Source organism: Hirundo rustica, chromosome 26, assembly GCF_015227805.2.
Source record: "Hirundo rustica isolate bHirRus1 chromosome 26, bHirRus1.pri.v3, whole genome shotgun sequence".
NCBI classification, from domain to species: Eukaryota; Metazoa; Chordata; class Aves; order Passeriformes; family Hirundinidae; genus Hirundo; species Hirundo rustica.
Genome location: NC_053475.1, coordinates 388,871 through 415,473, shown reverse-complemented (window position 1 = coordinate 415,473; position 26,603 = coordinate 388,871). Strand labels below are relative to the sequence as shown.

Sequence of the window (26,603 nt, the reverse complement as noted above, 5' to 3'; positions counted from 1 at the left end):
TACGTCCTTCCCAAGGTCTATTTTTAGACCCCTTGCCCAAGTGAATGCCACGATTCTAGAAAAAGCAGTAAACATGGCTTTTCTACAGGGAGAAATTCACTTTGGCATTTTTTATTGTTGTGCTTTGTTTGTTTTATTGTGGTGGTTTTTGTTTTTTTTTTTTTTTTTTTTTTGAAAGCCATCAAGATTGCGTGGCAGTTGTATTTTTTTTTCCTTTTAATTATAATTTCACATCAAGGCCGTTTAAATGAGTTTTGATTCTCCTTGAGCACTTCAAAGCATTTGGAGTGCAAGTTTTCTGTGGGTTTAAAAAAGTCTCATCTCTGAGTCAATTGTGCTTTTAAATCATGGGAAGTGCTCAAACAGAGCTGCGCTTCAGCTTAACCAAAAATGCAATAAAATAAAGCATAAAGTAAAAACTCCGCCTGCGTGACAAAATCTGTACCAAGGCACCGAAAAATATCAACACCCAGAGCAGAATTCTGTGCAAAACTGAGAGATTTGGGCTCTTTCCCTGCCAGCCAGAAGCTTCCAAGCACGGAGGCTTCACCCTAAGGAAAATATCTCTAGAGGGGAAAAAACCTTTCAGCACGAAGGATGAAGTGAGTGTGTGAAGCGCTGCTCCAGGAGGGAACACAGATCACACTCCAGAGGAGTTCTAAGGGATGGATCCCTACAGAACAACCTCCTACTCTTCCCTGCATCCACAAGCTCACTCAAATCTCAGATCTAGGGATGAAACACTTCAGCCTGAACAGGAAGATGTGGGGAAAAGGAAGCAGAGTTTCAAAGCAGAGCTGAGCTGGAGATATTTAATCCACTCATCTCCCGGGATTTTGGACCAGCAGTTTTAACTCGACCAGCTCTGCTCCCAGCCAGGTCTCCCTCAAGCTTTGCCTTTCATGATTTAAAGAGAGCCCAGGATGATGTGAAGAGTGGATCCACCTGGATACTCAAGTTTAGTTCATCCCTGGGCGATGGACAGTTTAAAATGACGTCAAAGTAAGTCACACACTCAACTTACAGACCTTGCTCACCCTGATTTACAGAACCTTCCCTGGCCCAGGATTCCCTGGATGATATCAGAGGGAAGAAAATGGATAATTATATCAGAGGGAAGAAAATGGATAATTACCTAACGAGGATCCTCTTCAACAACTGCTGATCTCCTTCTGAGTAGCCAGGCCAGTCCTTCTGCACCTCTTTGTATACACAATCTTTCAGTGTGAAAGTGCTGTCCTTGGCACTCAGATTTGCCACCTGGAACAGAAGGAATTCGGAAAACCATCGTTAGGGTTTCATTTTCTCACGCCCTCGACCAAACAAGAGCTAAGATGAAGGCAAAAAATCTGAGCGGATTTAGCAGCTGTTAGTAGCGTCAGAGAACAAGGAGAGACTTTAATATTTCATTTCCTTATTGTTAAGATTCTTTAATCAAACTGTGCCTTTCCTTTCGCCTTGTCGCTGCAATAATTCATAATGAGCTTCTAAAGCACATCCAGTTGAGTGGGAAATAAGTCATCTCTAAAAAGAGATTATTCAGCTTGGGGAGCCTGGACCAGCACAACAGCACTTGATGGAAACACCTGGAAATAAAAGCCTTAATGGGAACAGGCAGTACACTTATCACACCTGTCCCACAGCCAAAACCAGGCAGTTTATGGCCAAAGAGGAACTCTCGGGGCGATAACTTGGTTAACAATTGCCAGGAGATAATTTCTCACTAACGAGCCAACGAAACAGAGAGCTGCTTTCTCAGGGAGCTGTGAGGAGAATGCCCTGGGATCACCTGGATTTTCTGGAGAACTTCTGCAGGGCAGGAACAGGAGGTGGATTTCCAGCTCCAGCGCTGCAGGGAGCTCAGCACACTGGCACCAGCAGCTGCCTGACATTTCTTTCATCCAACCCTACCCCCACAAAACCCTGCACCGAGAGGAAACGCTGCTGGAACGGGCAGAGCTGGGTTCGAACGGAAACAACTTGGGACACAGTTATCCCACACGGATCAGCCTTTCCACGGCCTGACCAAAAATTTAACTTCTTGCTGTCGGTAAAGAGCAGAAAAACCCGGAGCTGGCACAAAGCAAAGAGCCCCAGTGAGGCTTTCTCAGAGAGCAAAGCTCTCGTGGGCGATCCAGAGCGTCATGGAATCGTTTGGTTCCACCAAACCCCAAGGGCAGGGACACCTTCCGCTACCCCAGCTTGCTCCAGCACGGCCTTGGACGCTCCCAGGGATGGGGCAGCTTCTCTGGGCAACCTCAGCTTGCAGAGCGCTGCGAGTTTCAAATGAAAATAAAGCCTTCAATGTGTTTTTCAAGAGGGATAAGGAGGCCCAGGTGCCAAATGCTCTGGCCACAGCCAGGCAAAGCCGGCAGCTGCAGCCCAAATTCCCTGCTGGAGCCCCTCAGCTCGGGGACTGCGCCCCTCCAAAGTGGAAAATGCTTTTATTCAGTGTGTGGAGATCTTGTGCATCTGCCTAGGGATTACTGTTCTCCATTCAGGACGTGGCTGTGCTCAGGGATTTCTATTATCCACACAGCAGGAAAATGCCTCAAAAACAAGCAAAGGATTGGGAAGTCTTGAATGAATTGAAGATGCCACTGATTCCTCTGCTTTTGCTTTAGGGAGGCTACAACCTAATATTTAAAGTATTAAAAATCTAGGAATTTCAGAGCAAAAGGCTGCACAACCAACATGGCAAACTCTCCTGGTAAGCGAAAGATAGAAAGCCCAGTTATCGGTTTACATGACAAACACTTTGTTTTTCCTTTCAGTCCTGTCAGCTTTCCAAGCCAAAATACAACAAGAATTTGAGCTGTGTTTTACATCGAGGTATCCCTGTAAACACACCCAGGAGACAAAAGCCAATCCAGGTTCTCCTTTACCAAAAAATACCCCAAAAAAACCCCAAAACTCTCCCAGAATTTCTCTGTTTCCTGCCTGTTCCTGGAGCCTGGGAAGAACAACTTGGATTTTTTTTCTCTCTCTGCACAGAGGCTGAGAGCTGCCACCTCCTTGTTTTGCTCGCGTGGGGCTCTGCAAGCTCCACCCCGGCCCTCCCAAAAATAGAAACCTTGCAAAACGAGGCAAAAAGGCCGCCAGGAACACGGAGTCCTGCGAGAGATGCGAGAGCACAATGAAACCCACACCTAGACAGATTTAGCTGCGTAGCTTTAACACGGCCTGTCGTTTTTAGCTGCTCTGTGTCTGCCCGTGGATGGGAGGGCTGGGAGGGATTAACTTCACCAGCAGCACGTTTACAGCGAACCGGCGCTCAGCCCCAGCAGGGCTGGGGCAAGAGCATCCCTCAACACTGATCCTCACAAACGGAGTTTTCTGCTCTGAAACTCAGCGATGGAACGGGGGAAAAGAGCTCCAAAAGAAGCTGCTGGGAAATTAAGGGCTCTGGGATTAAAAAATATCTACGGAAGGAAGGAGTTGTGGCAGCTGTGAACTCTTGTTTTTAATACCTGCCCTGTGCGCCCCTGGGCAAAGCGAGCTCCTGTCTCAGTCTTTACGGAAAGGAGTAAAAAAAAGAAAGAAAAAAAGGAGTTTTTTTCCAGAATATATTCCAATCCAGAAGAAGGCAGCTGCAGCATTTAAATAAATAGCCAACATGTGTTTAATAAAGCAATCAAGGTGTTTACTGCGAGCCTGAAATGGCACCTTTAATGTGACTCAAAGTGCTAGGAACTGATTCAGCTTGGAGACAGCTTTCACACTTGACACACAAATAATGTGCTTGGCAAGGAGCTGCAAGATCTTCACACCTGACCAGCGGCACTTCCAAGCAGGGAAGGCTCTGAGGAGTCAGAAAACAAAAACCTGGGGACATCTTTTCCTTCGTATACAAAACTTGTATCAATACAGAGCGTTGTGCTGCTTTACGGCCATGAGAATAAAATAGAGATGCAGAGGTTATAATCAAATTAATTTGTAGATCCTCTGTTAAGAGAATCCTCCCCATGACCAAGCAGAAGCGTCCCTCTAAAAGGGACTGATCTGCTGAGCCAAGACCAGCTGGGCTGCACCCCCAAACCCGAGGCGTAGCCACGGGAGGCTCCTGCTATCTGTGCACCAGCACTGGGAGCTGAGACCTGTGTCCCCCACAGCCTTTGGAGTCACATTCAGCTGCAGCCTGGAGATAACAGGTTCCACCGCCACGGGAGGGGCGCAGGGGCAGAGGAGACACTTTTTATTTTTATTTTTTTCCCTTTACCTAAATCGTAGCCTTCCATCAAGAGTACAAACCTGTTGCAGAAGGTTATCCAGCAAATCCTTGTCCTGCTGAGAAAGTCCATCCTTCTGCAATCTGAGAATAAGTTCAGGTTTCTTATAAGGCTTTAGTGCCAGTAAGTGCACAACCCTATCTTTGAAGGGTCTCTGGGAAATCGCACTATTGCCTCTCTTTATTGCACTGGCAAGGTTGACTGGCGTTGGGCGCTTCCTGGAGGGAACAGCATCGGAAGCTCCTGGGGCAGGTTTACGCACCTGAACCTTTTTGCCTAAAATGAGATGAGAATAGTGAAGTGCAGCAGCCGCCTCGCCGAGGCCGGCGGGGCTCTCGGCACCCCCGGGAGGCGGCGGGGGAGGAAGGACAGACACCGCCAGCTCGCCCCCTCCGCCGCCGGGACCGGCATCCCGCGAGCCTGGCGCTCCGTGACAAGCTCGTAACAAGTAAACAGCAACACCAAGCTCTGGAAACCTGAGTATTATGGGCCACCAGCTCACATAAAGCTCCCTTTTGTTCGGCAGCTTTTCATTTATACCCCAAGTGCGCGTACGCCCGCGGTTAATGGAACCGCTTTGGGCCCTCCCTACGAGAAGAAAATTCGGCATTATTATGTAGAAGAGTGGGAAATACGGAGTGGAAAGACCAGAAAGTGGTCAGCGAGCGGCTCCCCGCTGCTGAGCTCAGCAAAAACGCTCCTCCAGCAGATGTTTCTGCTTTTAGAACAATAGGAACTTTTATGGGGCTGGGTCCACCTCCCTTCCCCCTCCGAACACGGCCCCATGAATGGGGCTGACACTGGGCCATCAGCCTATTCATGAGGGTGCTGCCTGTGTGATGGAATAACCCCTTCTCCACTGCGCCTGCAGAGAAGTGACAGCATGAAGCTGGCTCAGGAGAGCATCTCAGCTCCATCCCCGCTCCATCCTCTTCTGACAGCACCATCCAACAACTCATCTATCTCCCCCCCGTTCCTACTGAGAAACAGAACCCTCACACCACATCTCAGTGGAGCCCAAACCAAAGGACCGGGGCTGTTTCAAACACAGGAGCAGGTTCCTGCTACCAACGGTGAACCAAGCAAAGCTGAGAACAAAATGTGTGGGTTCCAAGGTCTAAAAACCTGGAGTTTCAATCAATAATCACTCGGGCTGGAGGAGAAAGTGACCTTCCCTAGGACAAACAACATCCAGCATTTACTGCAAGTGCTCTGGGAGGTTTATTCCAGCAGGGCACTGCTCCATTGCTAGGAAGCAACGTTTTCAACTGAGTCATCTGAAGATACTGGGGATTGTCCGCACTGTTTGTTTTACCGAGCTGCACATTGCGTAACCCAGGCCCCATTTCCTGGCTTTTTATTCTACACCACAGTGCTGGGAGAGGAAGCACGACCCATCCTCGGCAGGGCTGAGGGGAGGTGAGAGGGGGAACGACACCAATTCGCACGTTAAACATCCCACAATCCAGAGGTCAACTGGATTTTGTTTCCAGAAATGGGACGAGAGAATATTCGTCAGCTTTCTGAAACTGCCTTAACTCTTGCCAGGTCATGAACAGTAAAAAAAAAAAAAAACCATCACGTTGGGAGGTTTTCACTTTAAGGCTGGAGCCAAAATGTGCAGCGATAGGCAAAGAAAAAAAACTAAGTTAAGCCAGGACACAAAGGATTTTCAAATATTTATACACGTGCACGTCTGTGGATGTATGCACACGTATCTAGTGTGGCTACAAGCACGCATCCCCTGCAGCTTTACCTGCAGCTCTCCTATTTACAGATCTATTTATCCAAGCGCCAGCTCACATCTGTAACTTCTGCCGCTCTCCAATTTCAACATTTCAAATAAATTTTTCCACATCTGAGCTGCCTGGAACGACTCCGCCGGCGCTCGAGTGCCGAGCTCCGTGTTCCCCTGGAAATGTGAGAGGCAGCGCCGTGCCTCCAGCCCGGCCTGCAGGGATCAGCTGATGCTGCTGGCACACCAGGACCCGCAGATCCCACACCACGACTGTCCTTCCAAGCCCTTCCTTCTTGGACCAGAGCTCTCCTCCCTCCTCAAACGCTGACATCTTATCTAGGAGCACTGTGAGCTCTGCCCCTGGCTGCTTTCACACCGCCCTGTCTCCATTTCAGGGCAGTAAAAAAGGTTTTAAGCCAGGAGTATTTTTAATTTTAAAGAAGTTTTGCTCCATCTTTCCAGGAAGCAAATTGCTTTGAGAATCTTCTGCCTCAGAAGCTTTAACTTCAGGCACTTACTGTAATGGTCTCAAAGAGGAGCTAAACAAAATAATCTTTTGGCTTACAGGAAATCAATGCATTTCCTTCCTGATTACTATCTCCTTTCTCAGCTTTTGAGCGCTTGGCTGCTGTGACAATGAGTCAGGGTCAGTTCTACATTTTGCAACTCAACCCTTCTCATCACAGATCCTCTGAGACTGGCTGCAGGTCACATGGGCTGCAGGAAAAGCAGCTGCCTCCGAGTAAAAAAAACAAAACCCAACAACAACAACAACAAAAAAAAACCCAGCGAAACTTTGCATTCTGGTCACTGTTTGTGCCCCAAGTTTGCGAGCTGAGGTTGAGCAGGGCCCTGAGCTCTGCAGCCTCCCTGGGTTCTTTGCCATGGTTTTATTCCCTCTGCTAAGGCTTTCCTGCTGCTGTCACAGTGAGAGGGGCTGCTCCAGGCCGCTTCGGTGTCTGTGTTCATTAACAGAGGGCACTGCCGCCTGCGTCCCCGTGCCCTGCTCCCGCGGGGCACAGCTGCGACACGCTGGTGGCAGCTCCAGCTGAGCTGGCCAGGAGCAGGGACGCGGGGAGGGCTGAGCGCCGCCGCGTGACAGACCTAACACCAGAGCCGTGACAGACCTAACACCAGAGCCGTGACAGACCTAACACCAGAGCCGTGCCACCGCACGTGGACAGCCCACAGCGCTCCCGATCACCCCGTGCCACCCCCTGCCACGGGCACGGACACCTTTGGGCCGCTCCGGCCTGATCCTGGGCACCTCCAGCGCCGGGGCAGCCACGGCTCCCTTGGGGCGACGACGGACGTGAAGACAACGCAACACGAGGACAGCGGCCCCCTAAAATCACCCACGAGGAGCTACCAGGAACCTTCCAGACTGCCACAATCGAGCCAACAACATCAGGATTTGCCTCCAGAGCCTGCTGAGCCCCAAAGGGAGCGCCGAGCCCCCAAACTGAGTGGCTGCTTACCTACGTATCTCCCCCCAGGTTTAATGACTATGGCGCTCCGGCTGCGAGTCTCCTCCTCTGCCTGTGCCATGCTCTGCCTCGCCTTCTGGTAGGAATCATCAGTAGCACACACGGTGATTTTATCCTGTATGCTTCCCAGGCAATCCAAATGGATATTGCCATTGCTGCAAGAGAAACGCAATGGAAAAGGTACTCCTGACACTGCAGAGGGGCACCAGGCTGGCACTGGGGACAGCTGGGGGGTGTTAGCTGAGTAACAGTAGGGGGACACACAGAGGGGCTGAGAGGGAACCAGAGCTTCTCAAAAAAAAAAACAACCCCACATCAAAACAGACCAGGAAGAGTCTAAAGTGGAAGAACGTGCATTAAGCTTTTGTTAAGGAAAAGATGCTCCAGAAGAGAGGGTAAAAAAAAAACCAAAAAAACCACCACCAACAAAAGGCTGGCTTTTCCTTGGATGCCCCACTCACCTGGACACATACTGCTGGATGCAGTCAAAGCTCCCCTGAGGGCTGTCCTTGCCAATGTTGGAGAGATAAAACGTGAAGGTCCGCACTTCGGCCGGTCGATCGGGCCTCGGGATGGCGATGTGCTGCCCGGGAGAGGAGGAGGAGGGGGAACATCGGTCACTCAGGTAACCCCGGGCTGAGGAGAGCCCAATTCTCCCCCAGCCAGGATGCTCTGAGGCATTTTGCAACAAGGAAAACACCTGGGTTTACTGCACAGAGAGGCTGCGAGAAAAATTCGAATTATCCGCGCTGTGTGCAGGGGGAAGGGAAAGGTAACAGAGGGAAAGAGCAGCTGGAGATGGATACGGCTGTGAGAGGACAGAGCTGCCTCAAACAGAGCCCACAACCACCTTGGTTCTAGGAACCTGACCCAGTTCTATTGATTCAGGCTCAAAACAGACTCGCTCCCACTGTATATGCAATGTAAAACACTCGAGGCTCGTTTCTTTAGAATTACTGATCCAGCACTAAACATAGCACAAGCCAGGTCACTAGGTAGCATGCTTATTCTTTTTTAAGAAATTATAATTCCATAACAAGATTTCATGGCTCACAGTACAGTGTGACGCTGCTGCTAAATTAAATATTTAATCAAGCATTAAGTGTGCTCCACAGACAACTCCACAGCCATCCTCCTGCATTGTTGGGTTTTTTTTTCCACTCCCCCCACAGCCATTCATTTTTCAAAAGGGAAAACCGTCTCCCCTCTGCATTCAGGATCCAACGTAAACGTCAGCATCTGAGCTCTACTATCACATCAATATTTGATAATTAAGATGGCTCCCAGAAGCCGAGACAGAAGGAGCACCAGCTCCAGCCTATTTTAGGCCAGGCTTTTACCACACGGATTTATATTTACCCAGATTGCCACATCTACGCAGAAAACACACGCTCTCCCCTGCAAGCCAGCCCGTGGCACGCACACATGACAGTGCTGGGACAGGAGGGGTTTGGGCCGGTTTCCTTCAGACCTCGGAAGTCTCCGGCAGCCTGGAAAGCGCAGGGATCCGCGTCCCCGGGCTACGCCACGGCGGTGTTCCCAGAGGCAGCCAGCGGTGCCCGAGCCCAGCCCGCGCACGGCGTCCCCCTGCCCCCCGACTGAGCTCCCTCCTTCCAAAAACGAGCCCAGAAACCCGGACTCGAGCCCTCCCTTGATACAGGAGCAGTTATCCCCAGGATCCAGGTGGGGAAATACCGGGAGCAGATTTTTTGGGTGCTGCTGGAGCCTCCGTGAGCAGCCCCCGTTATCTCCCCTGCCAAACGCGCGCCGCAGCCCTCGAGCCCTTTTAATCTCTCCTGGCATCCTCTGCCCCCACCCAGGCAGGGGGGAAGAAAATTCCCTTCTGCTTTACCAGAACAGGCACAAAGGCAGAGTTTTATGTAAGCAGCAGACTGCAGGGGGGGAGGATGGATTTTACAGCTGGAAATTTGGTGGGAACGGGAAGAAAAGGAAAAATCCAACGGGGCCGTCCCGAGCTGCTGCTGCACCTGAGCCTGGAAAATAAAACCTGCAGGATGTCACCAAATCACACCTCCACACACTCAAAGAACTTCTCTCCCCGCTCCTGCTTAACCACTGGAATAAAAGCAGCTGCTGCAAAAGCCCCGATTTTGGATTTTTGCAGGGTTTTTGCAGCGTTTCCAGAGGCTGTAAAACGAGGCAGAGTCACTTTCGTACTGAAAAGTGTCTCATGTGCAAGCCGGCCGTTATCTAGGAATTATTTTTAGCTGAAAACAGAAGGTTTCTCAAGCCACCAAATCAGCATGGTGACTGCTTTGAGGGAGCCCTAATTTTGGGGCTGGGTATTGCACCAGTAACCAGAGACACTTAAAAATAGCTCGGTTACAGATGTGACTTCTGTTTTCTTCTTTCAAGTAACATTCATCTGTGGACAGCTCGCTCTGAACAGAGATTTCACCTCCCTGGTAATACCAAAACTTCATCCCAAGGAACAGGGGAAATGTATTTTCCAATCATAAAGCAAAGAGGTTTTGCTCCCAACGGCCATTTTCAAAATGCTGCACAACACACGTGGGTTGGGCACCTGAAGGGTTTCTTTTTTTCCCCCCCTCAGTTCAATTCTGTCCCTGCTCTCACCACCCCACAAGCACCTGCAAATTTCAGCCAGCCTAAGCTCTGATTCTGCATGCCTTTTTACTAAAATAGAAGCAATTTCACAATTTCTGTAATGCTGTGGGGTACTCCAGCTTTATAAATTCTAATTTACGTGCACACTGAAACGAGCACAATACTCAAAACTCCATAAAACCTTATAAAACTGTCCAAGAAAACCCACGAGGAAAAAACTCTGACAGCCAGGTGCTGCTCCTAAGGAATGGTCCCACTTCAGAGGAACGCTCTGCTGAAAACAACCTGGTTATGACAACTGAAATTCTGATTATTACACAGAACAAAAGCCATTAGCAAGAGCAGCATCACTACAGAGAAACATCCGAAGGCAAAATCCCCGAGGTTCTTCTCAGCTCCTGTGAGATTGGATGCAGAGCAGGATCCAGGCAGGAGAGGTTTTGCTCCTTGTCACTGAACAGCTGTTTTATTTTGGGCTGTAACCGCTGACTTCCTCCTTTCTGCTGCCACCTCGCTGACCCCGGCTTTTATTCCCAACAATTCCCTTCCCTGGTTAATTAGTGTCTCAAACATGGAAGTTTCTTTTTCTGTGTATTAGAAACCGAAAGCATCCCTGGCAGCTTTTAGAGTAACGCTGAAATAGGTAAAAACACATGGGCACAGTAATTTCAAGGCTTCTAGAGAATTACATTCAAGAAGCGGCAGTTTGTTTAAAAAATTCTTATTTTATGTCCCACCTCCCTAAATCATCAAGTGAAGCTTTTCCCTCTTGAGAGAGGGATACTTGCACAGAAAATCCCCACTATTAAAACCTCACTGCTCTCAATCACACTGACACTTGTGCTATGCACAAACTTCCCACCCCAAAAAAGTTAATGGGATTCCCCACAGCTGCATTTCTTGGGAGGCAAAACAGGAAGGCAGCAAATGGGGGAACTGAGGAGGAGCGAAAAGAAATAATTCAATAAGTAAACCAGCTCAAAACAAATATGTTTTAATGCCATCAGCTGAACGTGAGAGCCTGGTGAATTCCTGGAATTATCTCCTCAGCCCGAAGTGATGGAGGATCCCTCGAAAGCACTTCGAGGCTCAGCTCCTTAAAAAGCAGCAGAATCCTGACGTGCAGAGTCCTACCACCCTTAAAAGCAGATGGTTCCCCAGCTGCCAGCTCCCTGTCATACCCAGGAACAACAATAACGAGGGGACAAAGAGCTCTTTCTGCGCGCTCCCATGGAGCTGCAGCTCTCCCCAGAGCCCTACCTTTGGCCTCTCCTCGTCAGTGCCGTTAACGAAGCGCTGAGGAGGAGCAGGCAGAGGTCAGCTCCCCGCAGCCCAGCCCAGCCCAGCCCTCCTGGCTCCTCTCCTTCCCCACGGAGGGACGCTGCAGGTGCCAGGCAGCTCCCGCACCGGGGACTCAGCGCTGGCAGTTCAGGGCTCACGCACAATTCACTCTTTTATCTTTGTAGTTTGAATTTCTAGAAGCAACCGCAGCGTTCGGGAATATTCGTTATCTTCACTACCCCCAGAAATGAATATTTTTTGTTAATCCTTGTCCATACCAGATCCACGTGGAACCCACCACGAGCAAAGGCTCAGGGCAGAGGAGCATTTGAAGCTGTTTTGATCCCTTTTCCTACGTTTCCTTCAAGGAAAAACATTCAGAGGAGACATTTCCAAAGCTTGAACAGCTTTACAGGCAAAGGCAGGTGCAGATCCTGCTTCCAAAGGGAAAGGAAAGCATTCCCAGTGTTTTTAGCTCCTTTATTCCATGAGCAAAGCTCAGCAAATAAAGACAGATCACCCACCCTTCAGCTCTCCTCACTCCTGACTGTGCCCAGCCTCAGGGCAGATCTCGATCTCAACTTGCACGCTGAGCTTTCGGGGAAGTTTAAGTGTAAACAAAGTAAAAAACCTGGAAATTGCTCCTTTCTTTACTTCCCAGGACAAGAAGGTTTGTATTTTTTCTCTCAGCTTACAATAACAATCATGTCTTTCCTGCTAGATTTTCTACGTACTGTTAGTGAGAATAATATCACAAAGTCGGATGTGGGCAAGGACAATGCGCTGGGTTTAATGTCTACTCACTCCAAGCCCTTCTGAAAGCTTGAATGTGCCAGTGCATAAAAAATAATCAGAAGTTACAGCTGAATTCAGATTCTTGAAAAAAAATTAAAAAAAAAAAAATTAAATTGCCCTTCTTTATGCAAAGACTAAAGTTAAACAGAGGCTTTTTTTAGGAATAAAAGGTATCTAAATGACATTTTTCAAGTTCACTGAAGGGCTGCATTGCTTTACCAGAAACACCACCACGTAAATCTCAACATTGTCAGCAACTGGCATGACAGAATGGTTCAAGGGGCTAAAAATATCCCGGAGTTCTGTCATCGGAACAGGAGTTGGGGAAGTAAAACTCCTAAATCTAAAATAACTTGTGGTACTCACAGAACTGCAGTTACATTAAATAAACCCCCAGGACTCTCAGGGCAGCCTCCAAGTTCTGCTGATGGAAAGAACTGAGACCCAAAAAAGTCTTGCAGTGAGTTTTTGCACGGGGTTTTCTTGGGATACAGGTGAGGATTTCGTGGATTTCTGCCTCCTTTCCTTTTCCCTGTTCTGCCCAACAGCCCGGCCTCATAAACCTGAATTTCCCACGGGTTCAGAGGTTATCACCTCACCTTTTATAAGGTTAAGAAATAAAGAGGAGGGAAAAGAGAGAGAGCATCCACGAGCAAACACCTCCCTGGACCACACCTGAACCTCCATCTCTCAGCAATCACAGCGTCATTCCTTGAGCTGGAACAGCCCAAATTCCTCAATCCCATCGAAAGGAAAGAACTTCCCAGGGACAGACTTACCCCTTGGCTTCCTTGAAACTGGATGACTGGTTTTGACGTCACAGCATCCTAGAAAAAACAAGTGGAAAAAACAAAAATTACCTCAGAGAAATTCTAAGCTCCGATGTTCGCTGCCAAGCCACGCTCGAGCTGGATTTTTCACTTGCCTTTTTTTTTTTTTTTTTTTTTTACTTTCCTTATTTTTTTTCCAAGGGGAAATTCAAGGAAATGTGAATTTCAAGTCAGAAAACAAACAAACAAATAAAAAAATCCTGAAACAATGATTTGCACCCTGAAAAGGGATAAACTCAGGTCACCCTCAGCCCAGAGGTGACGCCTGGCTCCTCCCGACCCCTCACCACATTTTGGGCACAGAACAGCTCAGCTTCGGTGCTTACGTAAGTTTCGAGTTAAAAAACGGACACTTGAGGGGAAAATTTATTCCAGTTCTCGGGCCTGAGAGGACGCAAAGCGAATTTTTTCCAAGAGAAAAGTTGGCGCTCCTTTGGAAAAGCAAACTGCAGCTCCCTTGCAAAACCCCGTTGTTGCGTCGCCTGTTTCAACCATCGGCCTCCTCCTCCAGGCTCGGTGCCTTACATTTAAAAAATTGTATTTTCCTGGGACTCTAAAACTGCTTTTTTGCCTCACTGGCATTTCAGAGACCCCGAAGACTTCTCAGTTCCAAGTCTCACCTGAAGCTTTAACTGAAGAAAAAGATAACACAGACCCAAGGCACGCTGAGTTTAGATTTCTCCAGCTCCAGCAGAATTTGGGGCTGTGGATGTTTTATTTCCTAAATCACACAAAGCACTCCAAGACAGGAATTGTGCTCCACAGGGCTCGTGGAAACCCATTGGGAAGCTTTCCAAAGGGACAGGAGAATTTATAAATAGGTTAGAAGTATCATTGAGAAGTGAAAATGTTGCCATGTGTATGGGAGCTGCATTTCCATGGGAAGAGCACCAGGAATTTGGGAGAACAAGCCCAAAACATGAGTTGGATCGTGCTGTTTGCGACACCCAATTTCCAACGGATCAGAGGAACAGATATTTAAATTTCAGCAGCAAGAGAGTTAAACAGCCTGAAATTCATGAAATTAACCATCCCTCATAAAACTTCTCCAGCCCTGCAGTGAAGGATCTCAGCCACAACATCAACAACAACAACAGGATGAATTCACCAGCAAACTGAAAACCCTTTTAGCCCAGAAAAACCTCACAAAACCTGGATGGAGAAAGACAGAGCCTGAGTTTTTGAAGCACCCATCCAATACGATTTCCCAGATCTGCATCACACCCAGGATCATTACAGGACATTGATGACGCTGAGGAAAGCAGGAACACGCTCGGAGCTGACAGCACTCCCTGAGTGCTGGATAAGGAATTTTATAGAGCCAGAACAACCTTTAGAAAGCACCAATAAACAGCATCTTGCTCTTGGTACAGAGATCACTGAATTCCTCGAGTGCCACGACACTGCATTCCACAGCACACTGTTCATGGACAGCCTGGCCAGCTTTTTGTTCCCCGTGTCCAGAAATTCACAGGAACATACTTGAGCAAACAAGCATGTGAAACATGAAAAAAATCTGGATTTAAGGAAAAAAAAAAAAAAAAAAAAAATCCCACCGAATCAAGCCATGTGGTTCTTGTACAGCAAATTACAGATTTGGGAAGTTGTGCTCTTCGGTCTGGAAAGTTGTTTAACGGGAATAAAAAGGGGGTTAGGGAAGATGGAATTGGAGTAAGGAGGCAGGAACAAAAGTCCTGGTGCACAAATCAGACACGGTTTAATTACAGAACTTATAAATCCCACAGTCTGCAAACAAACTGGTTTGAAGTCAAGTGGGTAACATCAGCTTTATGCAAGTTAAATGGCAAAGCTGAGATGTGTCTCCCAAAACTGAGAGTTTCCGTGCCTGTCTGTGACCCCTGTGCAGAATATCCTGCTGGAACTCCCGGCCAGGCTCCAGGGGGATCCCAGGGAGCAGCTGGCTCTGCATGGACACTGCAGCATCCCAGCTCCCTGCTGAGGCAGGCAAGGACAAGGAGAAGGAGAAGACTTTTGGCATCTCAGCAGCACCATCCCTGAACCTCCACAGGCATCGCTCCCCTGGTGTCCAATTCCTTGGCTACAGCTCGTTCAGGATGTTCATGGAAGAGGAGAACACACTGCACACCCTAAACTAATTAAGGATTTGACACTAAGTACCTTTATTAGATGCAATTAAATCCCTGCTTGGACACCTTCATTCAGAATAAAAGAGAACAGATGAATGACGTGAAACCAAATTAAAACCACATTTCCATTTGTACCTCCATTTGGATTAACTTCCTCTGACGTTCCTGGATGGACAACCCCGATTATCAGGAATTCTTTGCTGCCCTTTCCAAAATCCCTCCGTCATTTTCTGAAGAGTCACCTCAGAGTCACTTAATTCCTCTTCCCTAGTGATGCCATGACTGGACTTCCTGCACTGCAGTTCCTAGAAATGCCATTCCATCCCTCTGGACTGGGAACAAGGCCTTTCCCTCAGCTTTTCCAACGAAACCAGGTCACCTCCTCAGCCTGGATGCAGCACACCCTCGGCAAACCAAGGATGCTGACAAAACCTCATCTTTGTGCTCAAACAAGAGGAAAACAAGGCAGATTTGTCCAAGGAAAGGGACACAACCTCACCCCTTCCAAGGAATTCCAGCTTCATCCCTCCAGGAGATTCCCTGGGTTTAAAAACAGCTGCTGGAAGCTGATTAAAGATAAAATCCTGAAGAGGAAAAGCACAGTTCAGGCACTCTGCAGCAGCCTCCTGTCAGGGGAGCAGGTTTTATGCTGCTGCCAGGTACCAGACACTCATCCTGCAGCTCATCCACGGGGGGGACAGCGCTGGAGAGGTCCAGAGGGGAGGAGCACAATTCCTGAGATCCATGGGATCAGGAACACAAGGGGAGGAGCACAATTCCTGGGATCTATGGGATCAGGAACACAAGGGAAGGAGCACAATTCCTGAGATCTAAGGGATCAGGAACACAAGGGGAGGAGCACAATTCCTGGGACGGATGAGAAAACACCACACGAGAACCTGCAGTTTCCAGAGGCAGCAAAGCCCCTCCAAACACACCCCAGATGCAGGAATTCCACCCCTGCTCCGTGCCATTGTTCCAGCAGAAGGTTTCCTGACCAAGCTGGAACCTTGGCAAAGCATTCCCGCAGCTCCAGAGGTTTCCAGGTCCCCCGAGGAGCTGCGTCAAACCTCCTCTGGAACAGCGAAGGAGCTGCTGGGCCAGAGCAGGGCCCATCCTGCAGCCCCAAAATAATAACTCCCCCAAATAATAATAACTGCAGGAATAACTCCCAAAGGAACATCCAAACCACAGCTGCACCTCGGAGATCGACCCAAACTGGAATTACCAGCTCCAGCCTCTCCACCTGAGTGGAAAACAGACCCTCAGAACGAGCCCGGATCCACCTCGGCATCACTCCATAAAATTGCATTTCTTTGCCATCTGGAAAGAGAACTTCCACATGTCCATGCTCAGTTCCCCGCCTCCCACAGCTCCTGCCGGATTCCCTGGGAATGATGGAGAAATAAAACCCTTAAAGCTCTGCTTTATTCTTCTTCTGCCGTCATGAATAAAACCCCACAGACCAGAGTGCTTTTTGTCAGTCCTCCACATACCATAAGATTATTTCAAAAGTCATGAGATTAAACCAGAAAAACCCCAAAACTCTATCCCCAAAGCTCCCACAGGATATTTGGCTTTTATTATCACAGCATTGTGCTCATCCTTTAGTTTCCCCAGGCTAGAGGAGAGCAAGAAACCCTAAAAAGAGACTCTGAAAGCTCACAGAGATGGTGGCAACGCACAAACAGCTCCTCACACTTAAATATTCCAGCTCTGGCACGTGGAAGCTGAGGGAAGAGTAGGAAGGACAAGAAAATGTCAATAAAATACGGAAGAATTGAACGTAAAACTAATGAAGTGTTTTCTCTGGGCTGATTGAAGCTGGCAGAAGGTTTTAAACACCTTTAGTGGAAAAGCTGGATGGGATATTCCTAGCCAGGATCAGAAAGGACACTGGAAATCCTCAGGTCAAGGAGCCAGCTGGAAGCCTCTCTGTTTCTTCAGGGAAATACAGATAATTAAAGAAGACATCGTTTTGGGAAGTTCTGTCATGTATTTACTGGAATTTATACTGCAGGCTGTGTTCTATGGAAAATATTTTCCTAAACTTAGTATCGATGTGTTTGTCTGTTTTCTTGGATGTTCAGAGTCACCAATGCCCAGAGCACAACTCAAAATTTACCCTTATTTGTGTTGGAACAAAAGGAGATTATTTTCAGAATTTAAAGCTTCTTACAAACAGTTAAAATTAGTAGCAAGAATTCCAATAAATATACAGAGAAACTATAAAACCCTGCTGCCCAAGGCTGGCATTAATGGGATGCTGCCAGCCATCAACTCCAGGTAAAACCAGTGCCCAGGTAAAGCTGCTGCACCTCAGGAAGCAGCTACAAAAATGGGAACCACCAGAAATCGCTTAAAAAGCACAAACTTCAGCCTCTGTAACGCCCCAAACTCCAAGTTCCTCTTTAATTCTTTGGTTATGACTGGTTTATGTTTCTTTAGCCCACACAGCAAGGTCCAAATATAGGCAAGGCTCCCTCCCCTGCTTCCTCTGGCTTCCCAGCACAACCGGGCCAAGGGTGGGATAAAAAAAAGGTCCCAGCCCAGGAGCACCCTCAGTTTAAGCACACCTGGATACCTGGGGGAAGCTCCTGCAGAGCTACACAGCTTTTACTTTTGGGGGTTTGTTTTTTGTTTCTATTTATATACATATTTTTGTTTTAATTATATTTTATTTTTGTTTTAAACACACACCCCCCGCTCCAAGGGCTTGCAAAGCAGAGTCCAAAGGCAAAGCAGATCCACCCTCAGTGTGACAGACTCCCAGGAGACACCACCGAGGCCCTGAGTTCATTAGCAGCAAGAAACACGAATCCCAGGGGAAAGGAATCCCCTGGAATAGCCCGCAGCTCCAAGGGAGGCTGTGTGGAGCTCGCTGGCAGACAATTAGCCCAAGCTGGCCCAGGAGAGAGCCACTGAGGCTCCCAGGACATCCCACTGGTCCAAGGCTTGTATTTACCTCCTCCCAGAAACTCGGCAGCCAAAAAAGCCTCCTGAATATTCCTTTTTTCACTGCCCACCTATTACTTATGGAATTAAAACAGAGTCTCCCTGCAACACAATTTCCATCTGCAATTTGAGGCCTCCCAAGGATCCCGTTTGAAGTTGAGCACAGATGGGATGGAGCCTGCTGCTGACTAGAAAATTACAGTTTTGCTACTCAAATCCCACATTCTCATGGGAAGAGCCTTGGAAATTCCACGTAAATCCACCACTACTCGATGCTCCCCACTCAAGAGAGGTGCCAGGTGCCCAGGTGAGCCACGGGGACGCTGCTGGAGGATTTAGGATTCACCCTCATCCTTCCCAGGGATGCCGATGGGATCCTGCAAACCCCAGGGAGCAGGGCAGGGTGTGCCAGGAGCTCCTCAGGCAGCAATTCCCAAATTATCCCATGGACACCTCGCTCCTCCTCTCCAAGATAATCCCATTTATCACCCTGATGATAAAGTGCTGTCACAGACCTCCCCCCATTTTCCTCTCCCCAACATTTAAAAGAATTTATTTTGGGCAGAAGTGAACACCCGAGCTTTTAACACAAATAATTATTTAAAAGATGCTTTTGATGAAGGTTTAAGAGCTGGACTCTCACCAATTACTCTGAACTGTAGTTTGTATTTATTATCATTTATCATTTGCCTAATAGACATTAATGGACACATTATCACCATAATATTAAAGCACCTACAAATCCTGCCCAGAAGAACAAGCAGCAATAAAATGCTCAAAAGCTTTTATGTCAGCCAAAATGCGACGCTGTACATTTGAAAGTTTTTAATTGCTAAACTGCAAAAAGCACACTGGCTTCTTTGGGTTATAATTGCATCATTTAAAGTGGGCTGTTACAGCACAAATGTTGCTTCCCCAGTGGTTTAATTTTCCAGGGTTAAAAATCGAGTGGGTTTCTATAAGATAAAAAAAATAAAGGAGTTTATTAAAGTGTCAGCTCAAAAAACCCCTCCATTTAAACTTACAAAATTTCATTCACCATTCCAAGACCCTTAAAGTCCCAGAATTTCATCATTCCCAGCTCCTCAGAGTTCCAGAATTTCACCATTCAAACAAAATTACCAATTTTACCAGGAAGCATCAGGAGCAGGCTTTGACATCCCTACACACCGAGCATCTCAGCTCTCGTCCCACGCGAAATGCAGAAAAACCCTACCTCTGTGTAAAGTTTAGAGAGCAAGACACATGATTAAAGTTAAAAACCCAAACTGTAGCCTAATGGAAATGCTTTGTCCTGCTCTGTACAGCAGAAAGGCAGGCCCTAAATGGACAATAGCCTGTATCAGCAAAGCAGAGAGCAATTAAACTCCACTGTCATCAAGATGTCACCCCACAGGCACGAGAGCTGAGCCAGCCGTGCAGCTCGTTCTCTCTCGCATGCCTGGAGCTCCTGATCTCAGCTAATCCAGGTTAAAAAGCTCCTCCTGAATAAAAGGCAGCGTGTTTGTTGGGTCCCTGCCGCAGAGTTTAGGTGGGGAAGTCAGACTGAACCGAGTGAGCCGTGCAGGAGCGAGGCACCCCCGTCCCTGCAGCCCCCTGCTGGGGCTGTGCCAGAGCTCCTCCAGCCAGGAATCAGGAATTCGGGAGGGAGACGGAGTGGGAATTAGGGTACCTGAACCCCATGGCTCCCCAAACACCCATCCCAAAAACTCGGGATAAGGGATGGAGGTGGAAGCTCTCCGGTCTCGGTCATAGGCTGCAGCAAATGGTGATTTTTGACTGATTCCCACTGGGGTTTTTTTGTTTTATTTTCATGGAATAATAGAATGGTTTGGGTTGGAAGGGATCTTAAATCCCTTCCAGTTCCACCCCCAGCCATGGGCAGGGACACTGCCACTATTCCAGGCTGCTCAAGCCCAGCAAAACTTTCTTTAATTTCAGTTTGGTAACTCCAAGTAAAACTTTCCAGTGCTTTGCAGGAACCTTTGCTTCCTAGCGCACCATTAAGCGACGATTTTTCTGTATTTGCAAAAATAAAGCTTTAAACTCTCAAAGAACAGGTATCTCTGACACGTCCTCAGCACCAGAGCACAAACCTTGGGAAAGGTGGGCTTGGGAAGGGAGTTCCAGCTCCCTGCACAGCCCGAAAAATCCCGGGACAAACCACATCGCTCCCGAGCATCAGGGCAGGATGTTTGGCCAGCACAAGGTGCAGTAGTTTTCCACTAGGAAGGAAAGCCGGGCACAGAGGCAATTTAGGCAATGCCTTTCAGGAAGAAAATTAAAAGGAGGCTGAAATCCTTGGAGAAATAATTAAAGTATTGTGAATTGGTATCGAGTTTACTCAGCCCACTGTGGAGCAGACTTTGTTTGGCTGGAGCAGAGCCTGGCTCTGGCAAACAGAGCAGCTCCATCCACTGGGCTGAGCCTTTCCCAAGAGCAGGAACCACCAAATGCCTCCCTCCTGCAGCCCCTGCTCCCAAATTTCAAAGGGAGAAGAAGCGAGGAACCCTTTCATGAGCACAGAGATGGACAGGGATTCGCTCTGCAATAAACACGAACACATAGAGGGGCTGAAGTGGCTGCAAGGAAGAAATGCTCTGTCTCCAAAGAAAATTCCAGCTTTCTTTATGCAGAGCAGGCACTTCCAGAGGACACTGAGGAGTTAAATCCACCTGTCTGCAGGGAGAGGCTGCGCTGGCAGGCCGCGGGGAGAGACACTGCAAGAGGACAAGAAGATACAGGCTCATTTCAGAAGCTACGACGTTTTTATTCCAAACCTCGGATCCCTCTGGCATGGCCAGTCAGTCACTGGATTCACTGCTGCTCCCTGGACACCCACCCACTGCTGGAGGGGGTCTGGGGGCTCTGTCTGCCTGAAGGTGGAAAGCACAGTAAAACCATCCCCAAACCAGAGGGGACTCCAAATCCAGCCCCAAAAACGAGAGGGCTTCAAACCCACCCCAACACCAGAGTGGTCCGAGGCCGGGGAAGGTGGATGGCAAGAAAGAGGAGATCAGAGCGGGTTTGTGGCACCACGGGCTCCCAATTAACTCAGCCACGGCTCCAGATCTCAGGAGCAGAGGCAGGAGCGGGGCCTCCTCTGAGAATCCAACTTTGGAGACTCCAGGCACGTTTCCCAACGGGACAGTTCTCCTTTTTTTTTAACTTGATGTTTTTCCCTCTTTGCTTTTCCGCAGAGTTAAGGCAGACCTGCTCATTAAGGAGAGCAATAATCATAAAGTCTCATCAGCAGGCTGCCACCAGGGCTGTAATGATGATTATCTGCAGTTTAATCATGACAAACTCCCACCAACCCCACTATGAACAAGATGGGGCTGCTCAGGGAGGTTTTGTCAGAGGACCAGGAGCCAACTCCCACGACTTCCACAGGCTTAGGGAGGAGAGGCTTTTGGAAGGAAAAAAGCTCCTTCGCATCCCTGTGCAGCTTCCAGTGCTTAGAACTGATCAAAGCAGTCAAAAAATCAATTATAATTTTCTATAATGAAAGCATTACTAAGTCACAGAACACAGTGCCCATTTTTTAGCGTAATAACCCAGGAGTTTCCTTCCTGCAAGTAAAAAACCTCCCAGTTTTGATACAATTACTGCATCTCCCTGAAAAGGAAGTTTCATTTTGTGTGAGTGGATTTTCTACATCCGTTACTCACTCCAGAAGGGTGTTCCAGACCCTGCCTGACACTGAGAACCAGCAGCCCTCAAAGCTATTTTAATTTTATTACTCAGTGTTGCATTCTGGAGTCAAAACTGTCCACTCAAACACCTTTACCTTTATTTCATTCTTGTCCTGTTCTCCCCAAGACAGAGGTTCAAGGATCCCTTTTCCACAAACACACCAGAAATCAGCAAAATTCTGCACTAACTCTTCTTTTTATCACCCTTCCTCCTGGAGGGATCTTTCTTCTCTAACTCCAACTAAAAGCAATAAAAGGTAAAAGTGGGAGAGCATAAAACAAGTTGCAACAACATTTCCCAAAGCTCTCCTCAAAAGATAATGCTGTGCTGGCAAATTCACTGCAAAAAATACCCCAAACCCACCAATCAAGTACAAACCTGGAAATAAGTCCTGTTGTTTTACGACTTGCAACTAACTTGAGGAAGAGTTAAATGACCAAATCCCAATGCTCACCCCTTATTAAAAGTAGCAAATCTAGAGTAGGTTGCTTATACAGGAAGAAAAAAAAAAGTGGTTGAAGTAAAATTAATTTTGAATTTTAAGTCTGCTCATATGGCCCGAGTCTGTCCCTCTCTTCCAGAGCAGCACTGCCTGGCTTTGAGCAGTTACAGTAAATTAAAGACAGGGTAGAAAAAAGGAAGGTAAATATTGGTATTTCTAAAGTGCAGGCAAAGGAAAGCAAACCCTTAGATTTGTTTTTCAAACACGTGGATTTGCTTTGAAGCAAAGTTTTCAACAAAAAAAAAACGTATTGAAGAATGAAGTTTCCTGTTCTGCCTCCCTAGATTGGAAATAGTAATAATATTAAATATAACATTATGTATTCCTTTAAATATAATATTAAACATAATATTAAATATTCCTCTAAGAGCAGTCCAGCAGAATCTGCAGCATCTGCACACATTTGCATTGCCAGACAATTCAGAGAGACCTCAGCCTGGCAAGAATCCCATTAAGATTTGCCCAAAATTCCCTGGGTAATCATCTCTTGCATGCAACCCTGCTTGTTTTTGCAGCAGCATTTTATTGGAGTTATCAGATGATCCTGTTAAATTGGGAAAGGACCGAGGGGCGGGGGGAAACACAAAACACCACAACAACAAAACTGGCAGAAGGAAAACTGAATCACCCCAAAATCCCAACTCTGCTAAAGGTGACCAGCAGCGCTGGTTTTCCCCGGAGGATTCACCCGTTACGAGCCAAGAATTCAGGGGGGTTAGATGTTCTCAGATTGATGTTTTAAGGGTCATTCCTGCCGAACGAGACACCTCCAACGAAGCCTTCTGTGCAGAAGAGGGAAGTCTGCTGATTTTGAGGTGCTGGAGGTGTGGCCACCTCTGCAACAACCCCAAAGTCCTCGTGGAAATGACAAGAAAAACCAATTTCCATCGTGGAAATCGTCTGGCTCGCTGCTATCCCTCTTGGAGGAGGCACTTTTCCCTGATTTTAGCCGTTCTGAAGCAATGCAGCAATACAGTTTCAGGGCTCAGAGGGTAAAATAATTAACAGCTTTTCCAGGACCAGCTGTATCCAGTGCATCTACTACAAGTATTTAGCTTTCTGCACTGTACAACCCCCCCCAACTGCCAGAAGAAAACGTTTCCCAAATTAATACAGAAAAGTGTGTCACGATAGCACATCTTAACTCCCCCTCATCCCCATCACGGATAAATAAAGCTCCCAGAAGTGATTAAGACACCCAAGCTCCTCCACCCGAGGCTGACGGCCACACAAGCGATGGGAAGTGACTACAGAACCACATTTAGGGCTGGGATTTGTTCCACCAAACCCCTCCAGAAGTTTTCCTTAAATAAAACATTTCACCCCCGGTTCAAACTCCCCCACCTGTCACACACAGGTGAAGTTTCTCAGATGGAAAGCAAGAGCTGGATCACACTGGTACCTGCAAACTAGGGATCCTCAAATCCTAGGAAAATCCCAGAATCACTGAACAGCCTGACTTGGAAGGGATTCCTCACAAGGAATCTCAAAGTGCTGGCCCTGCACAGACACCCCAACAATCCCACCCTGTGCCTGGATTGGGATCCCTGAAAACAACCACAGAGCAGCAGGAGACACATGAAAGAAGAAAATTAAAGTGTATTAAGAAGAGCTTAATAAACAACCTGGGGAAAAAAAAAAAAAAACAACTTTGCAGAGACAACAGCTCAGGCAGAATTTTAAAACCACAACCTTTAAGTTAGACTGAAAAGTAAAGATTCATTTAAATCCCATTTATGCCGGAATGCCCAAGTATTCCAACACTGGCTGGCTCCAAGTCTGCCTAAAGAAAGGAAGGAGGATACTCTTGCATTACACCAGGTGGATTTCACTGAACACTGAGGCACCTCAGCTCAGACTTCAAGCACCATTCCAAGAATAGTTTTACAAAAACGCTGAATGGGTCCAGTCAGCTACAACTCAGTTAAAAATAAATCTCTTAAATGCCTTCCAATATACCTGCATTGCCGTGTTCCTCGCCAATCCGTGGGATTCCAATTATTGTTATTGTTTTTAAGCTATTTTCTCTTTCACCCATCAGCTTAAAAAGCCACACAGGCACAAAGAGAAGCTGGCTAATTACAGCTCCAAACCTGCCAGCAAACGTACACTAAAGAGAGAGCTGGTGGAAAAATCTGTCAGTTTGGCATCTCCAGCATTACATGTAACAAAAAAAAAAAAAGATAATTCACCTTCTCAGCCCCAACCGAGGTAAGATGGCTTTTACAGCCAAGATGTTATTTGGAGCAGTTTTACTGTGTCAGGCTGCTCACGCAGAGCGACCCGAGACACTTAATACACGAAAATTAAAGCGAGCGATTAAACGCAGCAACACCGGGTTACAACTTATAAAACAGGAATAGTGAAATATCAGAAGCTGACGGTTGTTTCTGACCTAGTTTTCACTGGAGAACAGTCAAAGAGCCGAAAAGGCCGAGGCGAGGCTGAAGGTGCTGAAATTCCAGTAGTGCCGGGGAACAGGATTAGAGGAAAAGCCTTCAGACATTCAAAGGACCGAGGGAGTGTCACCGAGAACAGGGAGGTTCAATGGCAAGTGACATCCTGGGGAGCAGGAGGGACAGGAGGGATTTAGCCAGGTGGGGATGAAGTCAGAGCTGCTGCAGGACCTCCTCAACGGGGCAGCAGGAGGCCAAGGCGAGGAAGAGAGAAAACCTCAAACACAGGAAGGAATCGTTTAAAGAAACCCATCGTGCCTGGATTTTTCAGGAGATATTTTCGTTGCTTTTTCTTCTGAGAACACAACTGTGCTGTCAAACACCTGGGCTCATTTGAATAACAAGAGGAAAAATTAAACCCCTTTATGCAAGAGAACTGCGAGTACCCAGGGTTTCTGAGAGGTCTGGGGAGGAGGGGCTGGAGCAAGGAAAGCCAGGTGATCCCATCCCAGTAAGCTGTTCACATGTCTCCCTTCTATTCTGCAGCTCCAAATTTACTTCCACCAGGCAGCTCCACGCTGGTTTTTAAGCCTCATTAAGGAGCAGTACGTTGCTGGGCTGACATGTCAGATTTTTAAATGACCTTTGTACCGACAACAGCGTTACCAAGCTGCTAAGAACAGAAGGGGGGGAAAAAAAAAAAAAAAATCAAACAAGTGGTTTTCCATGATTAGGAGAGGTACATCGTGGCTGTTTGCATTTATTTGAGTTCCAAAAAAACTCCCACCTGTCAGTAAAGCGAGCCATAAAAAAGAAAAAAAAAAAAAAAAGCAATTCTCTCTGAAGGGCAGCTGTGACGGCATCAGCACTGCTGGCCATTCTTAACGTGGGACTTATCACACAAGGTAAACAGGAGTGACTATCAGTTAATGAACAACACAACCCCGAGGCTGAATTTTAAAGAGCGTTTTCTCCACTGCAATCTTTTAATGAAAATACAGCAGTTCAAACCCACCGAATTTGCTTACGAAAGTCTAATTTATTTTAGGACATATTAAGACACCAGGGCTGATTCACTTGCCTATGTGCTCATAAGGTGGCTTAAACAAGCTGCTGAAACATCAGAACGATCCTTATCTTCCACAGGGCTTTACTCCTTTTCTTGCAAGAGAAAAATATAGAAAGACAATTGAGAGATCAGATTGACGAACCCGTTCAACCATCCCGGAACAGATCTCACCTCACGCTGCTGAGCCCAGGAAAACAAGCCTGGACCAGTTCTTTTTTCCTTGTGCCCAGCTATATCCTATTGACACTCAGAGGGAAGAGTTAATTACTAGTCTGAGAAAGTTCTGCTGAAGATGATCTTCAGATGTTCCTCACAGACAGCACCGCTGAAGGGGCTGGGATAAACCAAAGGCAGAGCCTGGATCCTGAAGGAATCCCAGAGAAATCCGACCAGCAGCACCCCACGAGCCAGACCAACCTCAAAAGCTAAAGCAAGATGCTCAGACGCAGATTCTTTTGGCCTCCAGGCAAACAGAGGTGCTCCAGTGCCAACCAGGACAGTGGGAACACAACCTGACAGACACTCAGAATTCAGCAGGGACGTCACCCAGATTTCCTACCCATCTCCATAGGGGAGAAAGCAATAAAGCACTCAAATATTCCAGGTTTTTTCCCCTATCACTGAGGAAAGCCGCCCAAGAAAAATCCAGCTGAAAATACTGAGTAAGAGAACCTCTTTAGATTTCCTATCACGATAGAACCTTGTATTACATACCCTCTCTGCTAACTGCCTCCTCCAGCTTCCAGGGATGCTTTCTCCAGGAGAAAAGTGAAGGCAGCTGCCTGAAGAAGTTAAATTAGGTGCTGCCTGAACTTCAGCAAGGAGCACAGAACCTGCACTGTTTCAGCTACCTCTGTATTTGCACTGCCAGGCTGGTCAGTAACAAACCTGCTCCAAAAATAAAGCGACAAACAGTAAAAGAAAGAAC

At 47.4% G+C, this 26,603-nt stretch overlaps 1 protein-coding gene across 1 annotated transcript in view; it reads right to left on the bottom strand.

The window, feature by feature from the left end:
- Positions 1-26,603, bottom strand: part of ELL (elongation factor for RNA polymerase II) — a 42,567-nt gene that overhangs the window by 5,422 nt on the left and 10,542 nt on the right. The window contains exons 2-6 of the mRNA XM_040086669.2: positions 12,899-12,946; positions 7,916-8,037; positions 7,446-7,609; positions 4,252-4,505; positions 1,136-1,260 (exon numbers count right to left, since the gene is read on the bottom strand). Of these exons, the coding sequence (XP_039942603.1) occupies positions 1,136-1,260; positions 4,252-4,505; positions 7,446-7,609; positions 7,916-8,037; positions 12,899-12,946 (713 nt within the window). The remainder of the gene's footprint in view (positions 1-1,135; positions 1,261-4,251; positions 4,506-7,445; positions 7,610-7,915; positions 8,038-12,898; positions 12,947-26,603) is intronic.